The sequence below is a fragment of the Sus scrofa genome, chromosome 5 (assembly GCF_054392235.1).
Source record: "Sus scrofa isolate SSC_HxYL_T2T_F1_AM1 chromosome 5, Sscrofa_HxYL_maternal_Yorkshire_Landrace_v2.0, whole genome shotgun sequence".
In the NCBI taxonomy this organism is placed as follows: Eukaryota; Metazoa; Chordata; class Mammalia; order Artiodactyla; family Suidae; genus Sus; species Sus scrofa.
Genome location: NC_139387.1, coordinates 66343512 through 66364930, shown reverse-complemented (window position 1 = coordinate 66364930; position 21419 = coordinate 66343512). Strand labels below are relative to the sequence as shown.

At 45.2% G+C, this 21419-nt stretch overlaps 1 protein-coding gene and 1 long non-coding RNA gene across 3 annotated transcripts in view; one reads left to right on the top strand and one right to left on the bottom strand.

The window, feature by feature from the left end:
- LOC146403400 (uncharacterized) overlaps positions 1-21419 on the top strand; it is a 1275680-nt gene that overhangs the window by 159804 nt on the left and 1094457 nt on the right. The window lies entirely within an intron of this gene.
- GPRC5D (G protein-coupled receptor class C group 5 member D) lies at positions 10339-20774 on the bottom strand. 2 transcript variants are annotated; one of them, XM_021092323.2, is made up of 4 exons: positions 20633-20733; positions 18829-19755; positions 12416-12483; positions 10339-10599 (listed from the first exon to the last, which is right to left on the bottom strand). In XM_021092323.2, exons 2-4 carry the CDS (start codon positions 19709-19711, stop codon positions 10528-10530), a joined length of 1023 nt encoding a protein of 340 aa, XP_020947982.2. In that variant the 5' UTR covers positions 19712-19755; positions 20633-20733; the 3' UTR covers positions 10339-10527. The 2 variants fall into 2 exon arrangements, with proteins under 2 accessions (XP_020947982.2, XP_020947983.1); XM_021092324.2 differs by lacking the exon at positions 12416-12483 and having other exon boundaries at positions 20633-20774.

Below are 21419 nucleotides of genomic sequence, written 5' to 3'. Positions count from 1 at the left end.
AGAGAGCCCACTGTCACATTCCCCCTAGTCTGCTCTGGTGTCTTCGGTGCCATTTATCTTTAAATAATTGTCAGGAATTTCAACCGAACGACCATTAGCTTGTGTTTGTTTCCGCACAAGAACACTTCAGTCCAACGTGATAAAAGCTATTTGCAAGCCTGAGGCTTGGAGGAAAGAAAGGCGATTCTTCACTTTGGGGGCTGAGTGCAGTTCATCATGTCCAAGTTTTATTTCCCTGAGGCTTTTCTTTGTCAAGCTTGGGAAAGTGCTGTTTCCTAGGAGAACTATGTAAGAACAAACTTCAAATATGAGAAAAGAGAAAAGCATCACCCAAGGCCAAAAAATCAGAGAAGCATTTTAGATTGATCTCCCCAAAGATCAATGGCAATCTTTTTTTTTTTTTTTTTCTCAAGTGCATTACTTTCCTAAGCTGGCTTGAACCAAATGGATGAACAAGGACCTTGCAGACGGCATACACCCAACTGGAAATAGATGGGAGTGCCAGCCGAGAGGCTCAGAACAGATTTATCTTCCTAAATTTCAAGAAAGTAAGCTGCTTCTGGCAACATTTTCTCTTAGGAGAATTGAGCAAGTGTGTCCTGGATTGGAACTGGGTGGGAGTGAGTGAGGTTCGATGGGGCTGCAGCAGACATGGGGTGGGATGGGTTGAACCTATCCCTGGACAAGGGGAGAGAAGACGATGCAAATGGGAAGCTGGGGACAGGACTGACTCACAAAACTTTTCCATTGATTACATCTTATGAAGCCCATCCCTTTCTGCCTTCCTGAGCCACACTGGAAAAGCCTGGACAGAGCAAAGAGGAAGCCTTCTCTGGTCAACAGAGTAGTGCTTCCCAAACACTGGGAATGTGTCGAAAATGCAGCATCCCAGGGCCCGCTCCTGGAGGTTCTGATTTTTAAGTAGGTCCAGGCCCAGGTATGAAAAGTTATATTTCTAATGAGAAATTCAGCTAATTCTTCTGATTGGGTGGCTTTGGGGAAAAACATTGGAAATTTAACCGCATCTGTCATTTTCTTATCCCTTCCCTCCATTTTAAAGGCAAGCAAGCTCCAGGAGCTGCTTTCCCAACCTTTGAACTTAAATCCATAGGAAGAATCTGTCTGTTCTCTTGGTTTCTTCCTTCCTTTCTCCCTCCCTTCCTCTTTCTTTCAGCTGCCCCATGGCATATGGAGTTCCTGGGCAGGGATTGGATACGAGCACAGCTGTGACCTATGCCACAGCTGTAATCCTTTAACCCACTGTGCCAAGCCAGGGATAGAACCTTTGTCCTGGTGCTGCAGAGATGCTGCCAATCCTGTTGCACCACAGCAGCAACTCCTCTTGGTTCTTTTTCATTCAGAGCTACAGTGGGGTTCTGCAACCAGGACTGGGGTTCCCCCTCTGCAGGGATCTTGGTGGAGACCTCCCAGGGTTAAAGGTCAGACTGGACATGGAGGCAAAGGCATCAGGAAGGGATCCTCTTAGGGATGCAGCAGGCTTCTCCATCACTAGACATGCTTGGAGCCCTCTCCTCAGGCCCCAGTACAGTCACATCTCCCGCCTACGGCTCCCATCTCTATGGCAAAGCTCATTTCCAAATCTCCCCCTCTGTCTTTACTGCAAGTCCACAGCCCTGTAGTCACCTGTGCGTTTCCACCTCCCACTCAACTGGTTCAAAGCCACTCACTCGCAGTCCTCTCCCTCTCCAGATCTGTCTCTCCTCCTGACCCCTCCTTCTGCGTTACCTCAGTTTCAAAGTAGAAGCATCATCTCATGGGTTATCCAGGCCAGGATCCTGATGCCAACCGCTTCCTCATTCTCTCCGTCTAAGCCTAAGGAGCTGTTAGAGGCAGTGGTTTGCAAGCCTGGCTGCAAAACAGAATCATCTGGAAAGATTTTATAACAGGCCCATGCCTGGGCTCCAATCCCAGAAATTCTGATTTAATTGGCCTGTAGTGAGGTCAGGCCATGGAGAGCTTTTCAAGCTTCCCACATGATTCTAACATATGCAGGTGGGGTTCCCTCTCCACCCTCTGTTCCTTCCCTTCCACCTGGCAAATCAGATCAGCAGGGCTGGGGCCAGGGTGGGGAGGTTGAGGCTCTTAAAACTTGGGCATAAAATTCAAGGGAGCGCCAAAACCCTCAGTCATCAAGATAAATCACAATATTAAAAAAAAAAAATCAAACAGTGCAAAAAAGGCCACGATTGACAACACATAGAAGTTTTATTAAAACAGGCTGTTGTGGTTTGTTGGTTTCACGACCCTGCATTATTTGGCAATGGGAACAATTGTTCCCAAGCAGGCTGTGGTTCCCGGGCTGGTGTGACTGTCATGTCCCACCCAGGGGTTTATGGGGGTTGACAAAGACTTGGAAACACATTGGGCAATGAAGGACTCTAGATTTTTTTTAACTGGAGGGTTTCTGTTAACTTTTTCCACTGGGTTCTGAACGCGGGAAGGATACGATGGTGAGCTCAGGCAGAGTACATATTGTGCTTCTGCCCCAGCGTCCAGCGTGGCTTGGCACAGCCACGGTGCCCAGTGGCTCCTTTCAGTGCCCTTCACACTTGTGTCCAGATTCCTGCCTTCGGGATTCGAGCCCTGCCACTGTGCATCGATCAAGCCCAGCTCTCCAGCCTTGTCTCCTACTGCTCCTGTGTTTCTGCCATGGCAATAATGAATGCCTTGCAGTTCTCTAGTACGCCTTAATTTCCCGTGCTACACCTATAGGTGGGCATGCTTTCAGGCCTGCACACCTGGGTCATTGCAGTCAAGTGCAGAGTCGTTGATTTCTTTTCTTTTCTTTTCTTTTTTTTCTGTCTTTTTGCCTTTTTTAGGGCCGCTCCCACAGCATATGGAGGTTCCCAGGCCAGGGGCCTAATTGGAGCTGTAGCCACCGGCCTAAGCCACAGCCACAGCCACAGCAACTCGGGATCCAAACCACGTCTGCAACCTACACCACAGCTCACGGCAACACTGGATCATTAACCCACTGAGCAAGGCCAGGGATCGAACCCAAAACCTCACGGTTCCTAGTCGGATTCGTTAACCACTGCGCCATGACGGGAACTCCCAAGAGTTGTTGATTTATGCACTGCACGATACCTGGCTGAGATGGTAAGTGGGGTTGGGCTTCAGCCTTGCTCCATGTACCAACCCCCCTGCACTTGGCAGGAGGCTGCCTCCCAGAGGACTGCTGGCAAGTTTCTAATTCATCTGTCCAGAGGGGCATCATTTTTTTTTTCTTTTCTTTTTTGCTTTTTAGGACCACACCCGGGGCATATGGAGGTTCCCAGGCTAGGGGTCTAATCAGAGCTGCACCTGCTGGCCTACACCAGAGCCACAGCAACATGGGATCCAAGATGCGTCTGCAACCTACACCACAGCTCACGGCAACACGGGATCCTTAGCATGCTGAGCAGGGCCAGGGATCGAACTTACATCCTCATGGATCTTAGCCAGGTTCGTTAACCACTGAGCCATGACAGGAACTCCCGAGGCACTGTTTTCTAACTTTGACAAAACCCCTGTTACTGGCTGCTTTGACTGTCATTCCCGAGGTCATCTGCCCCATGAATTCCCACCTCCCATGGAAGACGGAGCTCCAGCTTTGACCTGCACTTGGAAGTCTTCCTTGCCCTGGGTCTCCCAGACAGAGTAACTCAGAGTCACCACCGTGCCCTCTGCATGCTTGAATGACCACAGCTATCTCAGTGAAGTGTAATTATGTGAACAGCCAAGGAGCCACCCAGCTGGCAGAGCAGTCTGGCATGTATCACTCAAGTTCAGGGTGGTTCTTCTTTAATCTAAGGATGCCTTTGAAGAACATTAGAAGAACAAGTGGTAAAGTCAAACATTCAGATGAGTACCTCCTTGTTTTAAATCAGAGTACCAAACTGTTGGTCCAGCAGCTATGCCAGTCAGCCTGGGCCAGGCTAACTGAGGTAATGACCCCAAATCTTGGAGGCTTACAAAAGAAATTTAATTATTTGCTCACACTTCATGTTCATAATGGAACTCAGATGGGCAGCCACTATTTAAAGCCCTGCTTGCCACCATGGTGGAGAGAACAGCTCTTGACCGTCTTGCACCGACAAGTAATTGCTTCTGCCTGGAATCAGCTTTGGAAGTGACATCATTTCTGCCGCAATGTATTGGCCAGAGTTAGTGTCATGGTTCCACCCAACCTCAACAGGGACAAAATGTGCAACCCTACCATGTGCCTGGAAGGGGGGGAGAGAATGGAAACATTTGGCAAACAGCACCAATGACTCCCAGAGTTGACACTTGCCATAAAATTGACTGATTGTTCTTCTTTCTTAAATAGCCACTTCTGTCAGTTGGTGTTCAGAAAAATGCATTATCAACAGCAGGATATGGCAATAACAGCTGTAGCTAAAACTCTAATGCACAGTCTTTTTTGGGAAATCTTTCAGTTACACCTCTGTCCATAAATAAGGATTATTTGGGGGTATATGTTTATTTTATTTTAGAAACGTAGTTCAATTATATTGTAAAAAATAGCAATGTGATAGTGGCCCAAGTGCAGATTTATTTAATGTATTTATTTAGTTAGTTAAGTTTTAGAGCTGCACTTGCAGCATATAGAGGTTCCCAGGCTAGGGGTTGAATCGGAGCTGTAGCTGCCGGCCTACACCACAGCCGCAGCAACACAGGATCCAGGCCTGTGGTGTAGTTTGTGACTTACACCACAGCTCATGGCAAAGCCAGATCCTTAACCCACTGAGCAAGGCCAGGGATCAGACCCGAATTGTCATGGATGCTAGTTAGGATTGTTAACTGCTGAGCCACGCGGGGAACTCCCCAAGTGTAGATTTAGATGAGATTCTTAGTATCTTAGTAAAAAAAAAAAAAAAAAAAAAAAAGCATATTTATATATGAAATAAATTCCCTAATCCATCTAATAGATCAAAAGAGATAGTGGATATGAAAACCATTTGTAAATTGTAAACATGCTAGAATGTGCTATTTAAAAACAAATTGTTATTAGCCTAAAGGACCAGTCATCCCAAAGATCTTTATGTTCTAAGGTCTTATCCTGATATAGGTATCTTCTCTTTTTTTTTCCCTGTAGATTTTCATTTGCTTTTAAAACAAACATCTAATAAGAACAGAACCACAGAAGACATTCTTTTAATCTGAATCAGCTGTATATTCAAAACAGCAATTGAAAAGCTGAGTTTTTCCAGAAACAAATTGCCCTGGGAATGATAGCACTGAATTAGACATTAAGGAATTTAAAAGTGAATTGCAGATGAAGTCCTTACAAGTTTCTTCTACATAGAAATACAGTCCAGGCGGCAACAACATCAAAACGTTCCCAGGAGTCCCCTGGTGGCCCAGTGGATGAAGGATCCAGTGTTTTCACTGCTGTGGCTTGGGTTGCTGCTGTAGCTCAGGTTCAATCCCTGGCCCTGGAACTTCCACATACTTTGTGTACAGCAAAAAAAAAAAGTTCCCTTTGACATATATTTTAAAAAGCCCAGCTCCCCTCAGTATGTGAAGGTGGAAGATGTACAAATCCTTAAACTCCTAAAAACAATAATTAAGGGGGGAATTTCACATTAAAAAGGAATTTTTTTTTTTTGTCTTTTTGCTATTTATTTGGGCTGCTCCCGCAGCATATGGAGGTTCCCAGGCCAGGGGTCGAATCAGAGCTGTAGCCACTGGCCTACACCACAGCCACAGCAATGCGGGATCCGAGCCGCGTCTGCAACCTACACTACAGCTCACGGCAACGCCGGATCGTTAACCCACTGAGCAAGGGCAGGGACCGAACCCACAACCTCATGGTTCCCAGTCGGATTCGTTAACCACTGCGCCACGACGGGAACTCCTAAAAAGGAAATTTAAAAGCACAATATGTTCTCCTGGTCCATTTATATTATATAAAGAATATATTAGTAGTTAAGAAATGTCAGGTCAATAAATTAAAACATACATGCAATGTTGTAAGTTGTATCTTTGTGTTTTACACTTTATTCTTTTTTCTTTTCTGCCACACTGGTGGTGTGTAGAAGTTCTAGGGCCAAGGATCAAACTTGTGAGATAGGGAGTTCCTGTCATGGCAAAGTGGAAGTGAATCTGACTAGGAACCCTGAGGTTGCAGGTTCCAGCCCTGGCCTTGCTCAGTGGATTAAGAATCTGGCGTTGCCATGAGCTGTGGTGTAGGTTGCAGATGGGGCTCAGATCCTGTGTTGCTGTGGCTGTGGCTGTAGCTCCAACTTGACCCCTAGCCAGTGGCTGTAGCTCCAACTTGTCCCCTTGCCTGGGAACCTCCATATGCCATGAGTGTGGACCTAAAAAGCAAAAATAAATGACTAAATAAAAATAAAAACCTGCGAGATAGCAGCAACCCCAGCCACAGCAGTGACAATGCTAGGTCCTTAACCTGCTGAGTCAGCAGGGAACTTCTTACACCTTTTTCTCCCATGCACCTGTGGCATAAGGAAGTTCCCAGGCTAGGAGTCGAATTAGAGCTGCAGCTGTTGGCCTACACTATAGCCAGAGCAATGCCGGATCCAAGCCTTGTCTGTGACCTACACCACAGCTCATGGCAATGCCAGATCCTTAACTCACTGATCGAGGCCAGGGATCGAACCCACATCCTCATGGATACTGGTCAGGTTTGGCAACCTGCTGAGCCACAATGGGAACTCCCAAGATGAAGGGTATATTAACTCTACATAGGCAGGCATTTCATTAGGACCATGCTCTAACCAAGCAAACCAGCCATGCTCCACCAGGAAGGAATTTTATGATGATTTTTTTTTAAATGGCTGCGTCTGCAGCATATGGAAGTTCTTGAGCTAGGGATTGAATCTGAGCCACAGCTATGACCATCCCCAATCCTTTAACCTGCTGTGCAGGACTAGGGCTTGAACCTGCAGCTCTGCAGTTAGATTCTTAACCCACTGTGCCACAGTAGGAACTCCTCTAATGAATTTTTTCATTGATGCCTTTTTTTGGGTAAATAAATAAAGAAGAGGATAATTTAAAATGCTTAAGAGAATAAACATCTTTCAAATTGTGTAACCCATAACATATAAGTAAATGAGTTTAGATCTTCAAATACTATTGGTTGAATTGTGTAACTGAATGCAATATGCTAATCATAAGCAGTTCGGGTTTTTTTTTTTTTTCCCTGCACCCACAGCATATGGAAATCCTGGGCCAGGGATTGACCCTGAGCCTCAGCTGCAACCCAAGCTGCTGCAGTGACAACATCAATCTTTAACCTGCTGTGATTCAAGAGAACTCCATTTTATCTGTTCTTTTAAGTGGTTCCTCATAGACCCAACTCAGAAGACTATTGTAAATTGCATAAACTTGAAAGACATGCAACTATATTTTCATTCAAATATTCCATCATGTCATAAAACTATATTTTATGGATTAACCTCTCTGGAGTTGGTCACTCATGGTGTATGCTAAGCTCTCCCCAGCTGCCCAGGGAATAATTCCCTGCCCATGGCATCTCGCTGAGGAAGCAGACAGATGTGATCAAGTCTGTACCACTTGACAAAGCCAGGCACATCTGAATGGACCAGTGGTGGGTACTGGACCCAAGAGTGGCCAATCCACAGGCTGATTGTAAATTAAGAGGCGGGCCAATGCAAAAAGCACTCAATCAGAGACAACGATAATCAGCGGGGCCAATCAGACTACCTCTCAGGATTCTGAATTATGACATTTAAGGAGAGAATCAGTCAGCTGGTAGTGGCTGGATGGATATGTGAAAATACCACAAAAGGAAATAGTGAGGAAAGTGTTCAAGTGGATGAGGGGAGTTGTGGGGTTGGGGATCCTTTCAATACCTGACAGCATTCCATCTCCCTGAAGCCTACTAAGTGGCTGTACTAAGTTCCCAGGAGGTTCTCTGCCTCCTCCCACATGTAACCTTACAGTATAGCTCAATTCCTGAAACGGCCTGAAGGAGACACTTGCCACCTTATGAACTCCCAAATCTGACTAAAACATTGTCCAAACTTTAGTAAAATTGTGCTATGTACCTCAGGGATAATTTGGTACAAAGAAGCTCAGTTTTATCTTTACCGACTTCAGGGAAAATATTTTGGGAAACAAATTAGCCATCCTATGTGACTTTGATGGGTTTATTGAAACTTGCCAGCTGACTCAACAGAAACATCTCTCACCTGCAAAACTAAACAAAACAAAATTGTGTTGAAGGTGTCATCATCTTGGGGATCAAAACTAGGAAGATCAAGGACGATGCTTTCATTCCAGAGCAAATGTAAGGTTGCATGGCTTGCTGTTCTCTCTTAAATTAGACTCTTTATGTGGTTTGTTGAATAGGATGCTACGTAGTTGATAGGTCAGAATCTTAATGTTTAAACATGTTCTTTCCACTTTTTATTACCAGTAAGGGCAAAAGGTCAATCCCATTGGTCATTCACAGTGATGGTTTATGCTGAGACCCGTGCTCAGGGCACACATTTCAAAAAGGAGTAGCTAATCTGAGTGCAGCAGAAAAGAAAGAAAGAAAGAAAACAGAACATCGTGCAGAGTGTGAGCACTTGAACAGCGGCTGGAGACTTGGATTCTAGTTGGTTCTGCTCCTAACAAGCCATATTATTTTGAACAAGTCCCCTTCCTCTTCTGTAAAAGGAGGTGTTGTAGGAAGGACAGAACTAACACCACGTTGAAACTGCCTCTCATTCTTTAGCTTGTGTATTCCATCACTTTAGCCCTGAATGTCAAGTTAAACATTGGAGAAACATTGCTTGTGCTTAAATAACTCATTAGGTTTCTTGTAGAATGTTCCCATCTCACGGATCTGGGTTAGCTATGGCTATTACTTCTTGTAGATAAGTTTCATTTCAGCCTAGAAACTTTGCAAATAAGCAGAGATAAGAATAGTAAAGTAAAAATAACTGCTAACAACTTGAAGTTTTTCAGTAGTTTGTGATCCAGCCTAGGTGAGCAAGCAGAAGAACAAATAAATATTATGCTTCCTTCGAAGCCCTCATGGATCTAAGAACTCTATAATCCCTCTTTTTCTTTTAATTCTCTTGAACTCTCCCACTTATCCTTTTCCTTGAGCATAAAAAAAGCCTGGATTCCACTCCAAGCTAAGATGGATCTTTAGGACATCAGTCCATCTTCTTGGTGTGCTGGTTTTCTAAATAAAGTCTCTATTCCCTGCCCCAATACTTGTCTCTGGGTTTACTGTCCTATTGGGTGGTGAGCAGTATAAGCTTGGGTTCAGTAACAGAGGGAGCAGTGTTCCTAAAATTCCCTGCATTATGTTATCTCCCCCACAAAAAATAAATAAATAAATAAATAAACTCCATCAAGCAGTGTTGTGTATCCTAGCTGCCTAGGGTTGAGTCTGAGAGCAGTTCCTGGTACCTAGCTGGTGCTCAGGAAATACCCACCTACACTGTAATTAAAAAGGCTCCTTTTCAACATATGGGGTCCTAACTATTTTTCAAAGTGCTTTCACATAGCAAGTGCTCAACACTCACTAGTCTGAAATATCACAGGTAGCTTTCAGAGGTGCGTGCTTTGCTTGTTAATATAGAAATACAGGCATGGCAAAGCCTGGGAGAGTGGGAGAGTGGCATGACAATCAGAAGACCCAGCCCACCATGAACTACTGTGTGACTTTGGGCAAGTCATTCCATTTCCCCAAGGCCCTGTTTCATCTTCAAGGTGGGAGACTGACTCAGACCCTAAGAACTCTTCGGGCAGCATGCCTCAGACTCTGGTCCTATTATACCTATTACATCTAACGAATAGGTCTTAAGGACGATGAATCCACTGGGAAGGAGGTGAGGCTGCATGAGGAATGAAGGCAAAGTAATTAGAGCAGAGGCATCAGGGCATTAGAAACCTGCAGACAGGCAGACTCTGCTTTTCATGTGCACCCCCTGAATTACTTTATGAGCATCAACTCAGGTGGCTCCTCCTTTGCTGTGATTGGTTCATCAGAGCAGGTCACTGACCTCTGTCATGTCTGATGCCATTCTCACTGTCATGGGGGTAATAACACCGTGGGAGAAACCTGCCAGATTGCAAGCCCATGAGAGGTCCGAAGGTAGGGATCCTGAAGGTTCTTTTATAAATTTTATTGCAAATTCTGGGTATTTAGGGGGCCTTTTATAAAAAAAATGACTGGAGGAGTAATCCAGGAGTAAGTTATGGCTAACATCTATACTTTGTCATATTAGCATGAGCGTGATTGCATCAAACAAGGGTTTTTTGGTCCTATTAGTAAGAAATGGCAGTTTGACCTAGCATTACTGGGGAAGAGGATCTTTCAGTTACACAAATGAAGAAAGAGACACGTGATCATGGTAGGGTGGCCAGCAAGACTGTAATTATGCTCACAAGGGCAGTGTCCAGGTGAATGGAGAGGACGAGGAGGCAGGGAGGGAAGGAGGGGCCAATGCTCTGTTGGCAGATGGGCTCTCCAGTGGCCCATCACGGCGACGTGAAGATGGTCTTTTGAGTTTTCACTCCTCGTGTTTCCTGTGGACTTTATAATACTGCATCTTGCTCGGGGCTCAGTTTAGCCCGTGGGATGAAACACTCCTGTGTGGGGTCAACAGTCTGCAAAGGAAGAAATGCCATTGTCAACTTTCTGAGCCAACATAGGGAACGGTACACTCTAGAATTATGCTTGAAATATTTAATTTCAGGAGATCCTGTTGTGGCGCAGTGGAAACTAATCTGACTAGGATCCATGAGAATGCAGATTCCATGAGGAGGCCAGATTCTGGCCTCTATCAGTGGGTTAAGGATCCAGTGTTGCTGTGATCTGTGGTATAGGTTGCAGACGAATCTTGGATCTGGTGTTGCTGTGGCTGTGACATAGGCTGGAGGCTAATTTGACCCCTTGCCTGGGAGCCTCCATATGCCATGGGCGTGGCCCTAAGGAAAAGCAAAAAAAAAAAAAAGAAAGAAAGAGAGAGAGATTATAATTTCACCATCATTGCATCCCCTGTTAATAAAAAAAAACAAAAATGTTGAGGCTGCCAGCCATATCAGAACTACCTTATGATCTTCCCTCTTAGCCATGTAACGAGAATCTTTTTGCAAGATCACTAGAAATTGAAAGGAATCCAAGAAATTCTTGGCAGGGATAGTAGAGGTTTTCTCATTGTGGAAACGCCCTCAGGAGGGTTAATTGCAACAAATGATAGAGGCGTGTCCTGGTCTGTGTCCTTCTTGGAAAAGGGAGTACCTCAGATAACAGACCAGAGGGATTAACCTAGGTAGGGTTGCCTGGTACATTCATTCATCAGTCTGAGCATGGCTTTCCCTCTTGGACCTTGGTGACGTCTGATCCTCATGATACAACTGTGTCCCAAAGTGGTATTTTTTTTTTCTTTTCCCCTTTCTTTCTTTCTTTCCTTTTCTTTTCTTTTTTTAGAGCTGCGCCTGCAGCATACAGAAGTTCCCAGGCTAGGGGTCAAATCAGAGCTATAGCAGCTGGCCTATACCACAGCCATAGCAACATGGCATCTGAGCTGCCTCTGTGACCTACACCACAGCTCACAGCAATGCCAGATCCTTAACCCACTGAGCAAGGCCAGGGATCAAACCCGCATCCTCAGGGATACTAGTCGGGTTTGCTACTGCTAAGCCATATTTTTTGGCTCTTGGGATTTGTGTATCTTCAAGCCTTTGCAGCACCAGCATGAGTTGCCCCAATTCAGCTCAGCAGTGTCCCTCTGTTTTTGCAGGCAAGGATTAAAATTGGTATGCCCATCTGGGCATCCAGATGATGCTGACAGACCCAGCCCAGTTCTTGGGGCAGCTTGGGCAAGACAGTGACTCAGAGAGGCAGCCAGTGTGGCCAGGGAATACATTTAGACAACCGATACTAAAAACGGATCTGCCATTCCTACATATTTACAATCCCCCGCTGTCCCCAAGGCAAAAATGTTCTCCTCTTCACCCTCACCAAACCCTTCAAGTTGCCTTTTCTTTCAGGGACATATTCCTGCATCAGAATATATTGTTTTCTTCTTCTTTTTTTTAAAGGGCCGCACCTGTGGCATATGGAAGTTCCCAGGCTGAGGGTGGAATTGGAGCGGTAGCTGCTGGCCATCACCACAGCCACAGTGACACTGGATCCTTAACCCACTGAGCAAGGCCGGGAATCATCACCGCATCCTCACGGGTACTAGTTGGGTGCATATTCCACTGAACCACAATGGGAAGTCCCCCAAATATATTGTTGATGGCAGTGGCTGGTGGCAATTGGGAGGGGCTTGGCAGAGGCCAAAGGCACTGCCCTGGTATGGATTAAGTCTGGACGGTTCAAGCTCCACAAGCCTTTAGGAGTGACCCTGCCCTGCCTGCGTCTCTTCTCCCAGGTTAGTACAGCTGTTGGAGGTGAAGCGCAGACAAGCACATTTACCTGCAGCTGAGTGGGGGAACCATATGAGGTTAATGCTACATCCTCCTCAGCGCCTTCACTGTCTCGGGCTGAAAGCCAAAGGAGGGAGGGCTGGGTTAGTGTCAGAGATTCACCTGGAAACAGCACATGAGGGCTATACGACTCAGTGGCTGGCAGAGAGGCTCCTGACTCTTTAAAAAGAAATTCTCAGCTGAGGCTGTTTTGTTTTGTTTTGTGTTTCGTTTTTAATTTATGATTTAAAAAAGAGTGTTTTTAAAGTTTCTGGGGAAGGTTGCATATAGATGACATTTGTGTGCTGGGAAGAAGTACATCTGTGTTTAGGAACTGAAGAGGCTGAAAGCTCATCATCATTTTGTAGAGAAAGAGCCCCTAGCATGGGCCAGTTCAGGCCATGAATTTGGGCATCTCACTATTGTTTTTTTAATCTTTGAAATTTTTATTTTTTAGCTGTTGCCTGCAGTGGCTTGATGTGGGATCTCAGTTCCCAGACCAGGGATTGCACCTGGGCTCCAGTGGTGAAAGTGCTAAATCCTAACCACTGGACCACCAGGGAACTCCCTCGATGTCTTAAACAATAAAATAAAAGATCTTCAGGAGGTCATCTCTAAAGTCCCTTTAAGCTTGATACTCAGCAAGCTTTGGTTCAATTTTAAAAACTGGACCTAATTTTAAAAATCCCTAAAGACCATGTTATATGGTCATAGAATAATCATTCATGCTTATTTGTTTCATGTCTGTCTCCTCAGCGAGACTGCAGGCTCTGTGAAGACAGGAGCTGTGTCTGTCTCTAAGGCCAGGCCCTTGCTTGATACATATATGTTTTTTGATGGCCTGGGACGTAGCTGTGTGACTTTGTTCCCAGAGTGCATGGACAGCTCTGCCTTCTCACGTTAGCTATGTTCTTGGGCTCAAGTTCCTTAACCTTTTGTTGCCTTTGTTTCCTGATGGGAATAAATGAGGCATCGTGATAATTACGATAGACAATCTATGGCATAGAGTTGCTTTGAAGATGAATATCTACAAGGCCCCTGGAATATATGTGTATATATATTTATTAAAATATTTTTTTTTGGCTATACCCACATGGCAGGCAGAAGTTCCTGCGCCAGGGATTGAATCTGAGCCATGGCAGTGACAATGCCAGATCCTTAACTCACTGAGCCACGAGGGAATTCTGGGCATGAGGTATAGAAAGCACTGTAGTGCTACCTTTTGTGCATATATATATTTTGTCTTTCTTTTCTAGGGCTGCACCCATGGCACATGGAGGTTTCCAGGCTAGAGGTCCAATCGGAGCTGTAGCCACTGGCCTATGCCAGAGCCACAGCAACATGGGATCCGAGCCGCATCTGCAACCCACACCACAGTTCCTGGCAATGCTGGATCCTTAACCCACTGAGCAAGGCCAGGGATCGAACCCACAACCTCATGGTCCGTAGTCAGGTTCATTAACCACTGAGACATGACGGGAACTCCACCTTTTGTATATTATTATTGGTGGTGGTGCTGGTGGTGTGGTTTTAATTGATACTGTGGCATCCTCTTCCTGCTGGCACAGAGATTAGATCCTGTGTGGAAAAGTGTCCTTCACGGCCGTATGAACTGAATCCTTGGTTTAACTTTGTTCCTTGTGGTACAACAAGACTGTCACACTCAGCCCCTTGGTAACCAATTTCCTCCAACAGTCTTTTCAGACCAGATTATAAATTAGAGAAGCTTAATTCTCCAACGTTGAGGTATGGTTCATGAATTTACCAAAAAGCCGAGTGTTTCTCTCTGTTAATCCTGTCGGGGACATTATAAACACCATTTAAATACAAGGAGAAATTCCCTGGTGGCTAGTGATTGAGGATTCAGGGTTGTGACTGCTGTGGCTCAGGTTTGATCCCTGGCCCGGGAACTTCCACATATAAAGGGTGCCCTCGCCGCCGCCCCCCCCGCCACCCCAATTACAAGGAGCCTGGGCTCCTAGAGATTGAGGAGCTTGGTATGGTCTCACTGTTGGTAAGAAGCAGAGCTGAGCCTCAAAGCCAGGGCATGTGAGGACGGGGTCTGCACCTTTTCCGCTGCCCTGCACGGCCCAGTTTTCTGATGCTTCTGGATGTGGATGAATGTCATTGTCTTTGCCTGATCTGTCCTCACACCAAGCAAATCCTGCCCAGACTCGTTTCTCTTCTACTTTATGCCACCCTCTCTGTGGCTCTTGAGGGTGACAAAAGAGAAGTATTGAGGCTTGTCTCTGAGAAAGAACAAACAAAAATGACACTGCCTGGGACCATCCAAACTGGGTTTTTTCCCAGTAAGGTGGGCATCCTGAGGCAAAAAAAAAAGAAAAATATGTTGAGTACTGGCAAAAAGTGTATGTTTGGCAAAAGTTGCTATTTGCTGTAAGGAAAACAATCTGAAGGGCCTGTGGTTGCAAGAACATTTTTCTCTTGTTCATTTGCTATTCATTGACCCATTTTTACATTGCACAGCCTCATTATTTTTGTTTTCATATCTTTAAAATTTCATCCTTGGTTTGTCTATAGACATTTAAACACTGGATGGAAAAAACACTGACAGTAAGGTGATACTTTAAAATTTACATGGGTCTTGCTTTTAGCAAACCTGATATAATCATATTTTAGTTAAATTCAGATAAAGTAGGCAGTAATTAGAATGTCCCTTCATTAAGAAAAATTCATGGCTGATAACTCTGTATTGGAGATCTTTGCAAATTATACCACATTTAAAATTCTCAGTTAAAAGAGCAACTGGTTTTTAAAAGTTTACTCAATATGCTGCCTTTTTTAGGGACACGTTTATAACATAGGGCAAAGACTATTTATACTCATTGGTTTGGTGTCTTAGAGTGACACGCCTGATTGCATTTTCATTCTCCATCAAGATGTTTTTATATCTTGGAACTAAGTCCATAAGCCACTTGAGAGAGATAAAGCCTAATCTTTTGAAAGACTTCCTGGGAAATGAGCCCTTAATCTCCTTTGCTGATCCACTTCAGTGTACTAACCCTTATGGTCGTATTTAATCTAAATGCTTTGGGAGTTCCCTTTGTGGCTCAGCGGTAATGGAGCCTGACTAGTAACCACGTAGATGTGGATTTGACCCCTGACCTCGTTCAGTGGGTTAAGGATCCAATGTTGCCGTGAGCTGTGGTGTAAGCTGCAGACACGGCTCTGATCTGGCATGGCTATGGCTGTGGCTGTGGCCGGCAGCTGCAGCTGTAATTCAGCCCCTAGCCTGGAAATTTCCATATGCCGTAGGAGCAGCCCTAAAAAGCACACACACAAAAAAAAAAAAAAAAAAAAAAAAAAAAAAAAAGGAAAAGAAAAAAAGAAAGAAAGAAAAGAAAAAGCTTCATGGCTTCAGTTTGAGTTTATTTCTGTGGTTCCTCTCTTGTTGGAAACAGAAAACAATAGGAAAGACCACAGCCTCTTGGAGAGGGGTCCTCCTACTTGGGAAATGTTGCAAATCCCCTCTCATCTACTCTCCTCTCAACTGAATAATTCTGGTCTCACAACCCAGTGCTAAATCCAATAATTATGTGACTGGAGTCACAGTTACAAACCAGAAGAGTCACATGAAAAATGCATGCCTCACGGACTGGAACAAAATGTTATTTTTTTAGTAGAGAGTTTAGAGAAAACTTGACTATCCACGGGAAAGACACATAAAGCTTAAGAACTGCCATCTCTGTTTCAGCTCTTTCCCATGTAGGTCCGATGTTGGAACCCCTTAGTCAAACTCTGTGGTTTTCTATCCACCATTTGTAAGTCCCCACATGTCTCATTAGCGAATCCCAGAGCTGGAAAGGGTGTTCTTGGCAGAGTCTGACCAGGGCTGAGAACAACAGCCCAGCTGTTCTTGCTGACCACACATCTGTTTACACAGCACTGTGGTTGTTTCTTGACCAAACAGAAACAAAGACAGCGGTGAGCGGCTCTGTCATTGTCAGTTCACGACCCACAGTGAGGCTGAAGATTTTTCGAGTTACTGTTATTATACTGCACTTGTCTGGCTCATCTCTGTTTTGTATCTGTTTGTGTGTGTGTCCTGGCTAAGGTGTCATCTTGTCCTTTCTCTTGAGTTTTAATCATTCTCCTAATTTTTGACATTTGCACTTTTTTCCGGGTGACCTAAATTCTGATCCCCTTCTAAGCTTAAGTCTCTGGTTATTCCGCCCAGTTTTGGAGAGCAATCCATATGTTCTTTCCTACACTATTGATTCCTCCCCCCCCAAAATATCAAACTACATTGACAATGACTATCACTGGCAGAAATGGCTTTTTCTGCTCAGAAATGGATTTTCCAACTACGCTCCAGTAAGAAGGATAGTTATAAGGAAACACTGTGCCTTTGAAAGCTCGTGTTCTTCCACTAAGACACTTCGAGAACACCTTAAACACTTGCTTAATCTTTTTGGAATATGGGAAATCGATCATTACAAGTTCCAGTGAGTTTGGGGTATTATGAAGTTCTGAGAACTTTGCTCTCTTTCTCCCTCTTTCTTTCTCTGACTTTTGTTTCCTGGAAACATACAGCAATAAAGCAATCACAAGAAGTTTTATCCTATCTTTTTTTCTTTCTTTTCTTTTCTTTTTTTTTTTTTTTTTTTTTTGGTCTTTTCTAGGGCTGCTCCCGCAGCATATGGAGGTTCCCAGGCTAGGGGGTCAAATCGGAGCTGTAGCTGCCGGCCTACGCCAGAGCCACAGCAATGGGGGATCCGAGACACGTCTGCAACCCATACCACAGCTCACAGTAACGCCGGATCCTTAACCCACTGAGCAAGGCCAGGGATCGACCCATGTCCTCATGGATGCCAGTTGGGTTCGTTAACCACTGAGCCACGACAGGAACTCCTATCCTATCTTTCCGTGAGAACTGTGAGAAGTAGTTTCAAGAAAGACTGACTCTGTGATTTTGCCACAGACCTCAATGATGTGATTATGCATCATCACAAGCAAAGAAAAACTCTTATAGGAAGGATGTATAGTGTCAATTTCCGACTTGTGGTCAACAGAACTGAAAAGAATTAATGGATGCATCTCTCTGAAGAGGAGTTAATTTGAATGTGTAATTAGCCATAAATTATAGCTCAAAAAAGTGTATGACTTGAAAGGAAAGCTTCCATTAATTTCTTTTGAGCCTGGTAAACATAATGTGTGCTCTATAATATATAAAATAATATAATCTTTGCACATTAGATATACATTGTGAGAAATCAGATGCCTGTTAAGACAAAAATAGGTGTAAAAGTATGATATTGGGTACTAAATAATAAGCCAGATGTTTCAGAAAGGAATGAATGGGTTTTGACATATTTCCAGATAACTGAAATTAGTCACTAATTCCCCCAGATTATTGGGGTCTAAGCCTCTTTGTTATCATGGATAATATATTTTATTTTTTAACAGTGTATAGTCAGGTGGCTTGGTCTTACATAAGGACAGAAATCTGACCCAGAAATCATTAGGAAAATGCTGCATAAGCAAGTTCTTTATTTCTATTAATGATTACATATCTGAGCCGTCGCTCAGAATTCTGACTTAATGGCGCTTCCTGTCACTTTTTGTAAATGTTGACGGCTTTCAAGGAGCAAGTGGTTTGCAAAGGAGAAATCCAGAAGTTATTGGGCTTTGCCACTCTAATGAGGTGATGAATCCTATGAATCAGTCTAATATGATGTTTAGGCCAGTGAGCTTTGAGGCTTCAATGTTACAAATGTTAGTCACTGTAGCCAGGATTGACTCTTGCCCTCGATGGCCAAAACATCTGGACTTACCACGCTATGGCATGCCACGTCCCCATTCAAGCCTCCTTTGGGGCTGGTTAACTCATTTCATAATGGATGCTTTTCTTGCTTTTTTGTTTTTGTTTTTGTTTTTGCTTTTTAGGGCTGCACCCACAGCATATGGAAATTCCCAGGCTAGGGGTCAAATTGGAAATGCATCTGCAGCCTATGCCACAGCTGCAGCAACACAGGATCTGAGCCGAGGCTTCGACCTATACCACAGCTCACAGCAACGCCGGATCCTTAACCCACTGAGCAAGGCTGGGGATCAAACCCGATTCCTCACGAATACTAGTTGAGTTCCTTACCACTGAGCACACAACGGGAACTCCATGGGTGCCTTTCTTCATGCAGCGTAATGCTCAGAGCCACACCCACTTGATTTAGGCCCTTTGAGTCATTTTTGTCTTGGTCTCTCCCCATAAATCTCCATATTTTGGAAGAACTGATTTTTCAGAAAAGTTTAACCTCGACTCCAAGTGTCTCCATCCCCACACTTGAGCTATCGCGTCACACCCACCGAAATTCTGACCCTTCCCTCTTTGGTTCCCCTTGGTTGATCCTCTTATCCTAGGTTTCTCCTGTTTCTCCCTGCTCCCTGGATCCCCCCGGCAAGTACCTCTTGACAGCTCCTGGTTCTCTGCTCTGAAGCTGCGTTGGTAAGCGGGGACCGGGCAGGCACCAGCTTGCAGAGGGCGATCCTGCCTACTGGACCTGTAGAGAATGCACAGCTCCGGGATGATGTACAGCAGCAGGAAAACCCATGCGTTGGTCACCAGGGCGATGCAGATGATGGGGTCGTCCCACTGGGGCTGCGGGTTGCCTCTCATCAGCAGGGAGATCCACACCACCCAGATAATGATGGAAATGAGCACCGTGACGAAGATGAGCCGTCCGTGCTGTTTCCAGTTCTCGCACGGGCCACAGAAGGTGGCTTTGGCGACGAAGAACGTGAGGGCCATCAGGAAGAGGACGTACACCAGCAGGACCACAAAGTCCACGTGGAGCTGACAGGGTGTCATGTGCACAAACCTCATACCTCTGGTCATTATGAGAGTCACGTACTCAATAGCAATGATTGTCTGCAAGAGGCTGACGCCAATAGCAATGCACAGAATTGTGGTCCAAGAGAAGGAGACTCTGCCCCGGACCAGCTTCACCAGGTTGGAGGCGTGAGCCAAGAGGCACGAGAAGCAGAGAGCAAAGAGGACCCCAAAGAGAAAGTAGCGGACAGGGGCTGTTTGCTCATTGAACTGGATGATGAAGGCAAAAGCCAGGCCAAAGAGCCCCAGCACACCCAAGAGGAAGAGGAACTGGGTGGGGAGAACGTTCCACTGGCTGCAGTCCCGGACCCTTCGCATGAGGAAGAGAAATGCCAAGAGCAGTATCACTGTAACCACTATGCCGATGGCTGCCAGGGACTCCAGAACAATGCCCCATGGTCCCTCAGTGTCACAGAAGAGGTTATAGTCCCCAGTGGACTTCACGCAGTCCTCGTACATGGTGACGTGTAAGTGGACCTCCTGAGAATGGTCTTGTATTTCCCCTGCCCAAAAAAGAAAAAGAAGGAAAAAAGATGAGACAAACACGATGAGATCCACTCACAAGCACTCCTGTTGGGCAGTCCTGGGCAGGGCATTGTAATGTCTCCGAGTCCCAGTTGAAGACCCCTGGACATACAGAATGAAATAACTCAAAACCATCAATGCCTCCAAACCATCCTGGCTCCATCCTGCTGGGAAATGAACAGTCTTCACTTGGAGGCTCCAGTCATTTTCACATCACAACTTCCACCAAGGCTTTTTGAAGCCTAAGGCAGAATCTTTTTCGTGACATTTCCTAACAGGTGAGTGATAACATTTGCATGATTGATGGGACTCCAGTTACATCAGGCTCCAGAACAAGGATTGTCAACATCAATGGACCATTTGATCATTTAAGACATGATGCACTGCTTGAAAGAGACAGGCAGATGGCTATTTTTTTTTTTTTTTTTTTTTTTTTTGCTGCACCCGAGGCTTGCAGAAATTCCCAGGCCAGGGATCCAACCCGCATCACAGCAGTAACCAGAGCCACAGCAGCGACAACACCGGATCCTCAACCCACTGAGCCAGCAGGGAACTCCTTTTAATTCATGTCAATCCAATGCATAATATTAGGGTTAAATACCCACTCTTTGTTTGTCAAAGCCTTTTACAAAATGGGCTCTGCCTTTCATTTACTTTTTGGACAGTTTAACACCAAAATCTACATCTTGGCTGGGGTTGTCTCCAAAAAAATTAATAATAATCACACATCGATTTAAAAAGAATGCCCTGCAACTGAAAATCCCCCTCTCTGCCCCCCTTCAGTTTGTCCCAAGCCAGCTGGCTGGAGCCACCAGGGCGGACAGCTGAGGGCATAGCCCCTTCATTCCCACTTACCTCCTCTGTGTCCACACGCTGGAAGCCAAGGTTGTAGTTGCTTCGAGGTGGTAACTGCCAATGAGTAAGAAGGAGACAACCTCAGCGTCTTTAATCTCTCCCCAAATGGGCGGAAGGATGGAGGCCCACACTCAGGTTCCTGCAGCGCCTATAAAAAGAACCGGAAGGTCAGAAAGACACACCTATTCCAGTTTCCCAGCAGCTTTTCTACAGCCATTTCTTTGGGGAGAACCATCATTTTTCACTTGACTGCTAACCAGAGGCACCTTGACCTTGGAGAGGTCCTAAAGGAGGGGGTTGGATTTAGAGAAAACTGCCTCCTCCCCAGAGGCTCCCATGTGGCCAGAGCCTGACAGAGGCCCTCACTGGCCTCATGGGAGGACACTTCATTCTTCCTCTGACTTGCTCCCTCAAAAGCCACTTCCCACATCTTGACTTCGCTCCTAGGATCCGACAGAACGTGTGTTCCAAAGGAATAGAAGGTTTCCTGGGCCCTAAAGAAGGGGTCTGTGCATTGTAAGCGCCAGCATTGAGAATGAGGGGAAATTAAGTCTTCCCTACTCTGCCACTTTCTTTCTTTCTTTTTTTTTTTTTTTTTTTTTGGCTTTTTGCCTTTTCGCCTTTTTTAGGGCTGCTCCTGCGGCATATGGAGGTTCCCAGGCCAGGGGTCGAATTGGAGCCATAGCCACCGGCCTACGCCAGAGCCACAGCAACGTGGGATCTGAGCCGCGTCTGCAACCTACACCACAGCTCACAGCAACGCTGGATCCTTAACCCACTGAGCAAG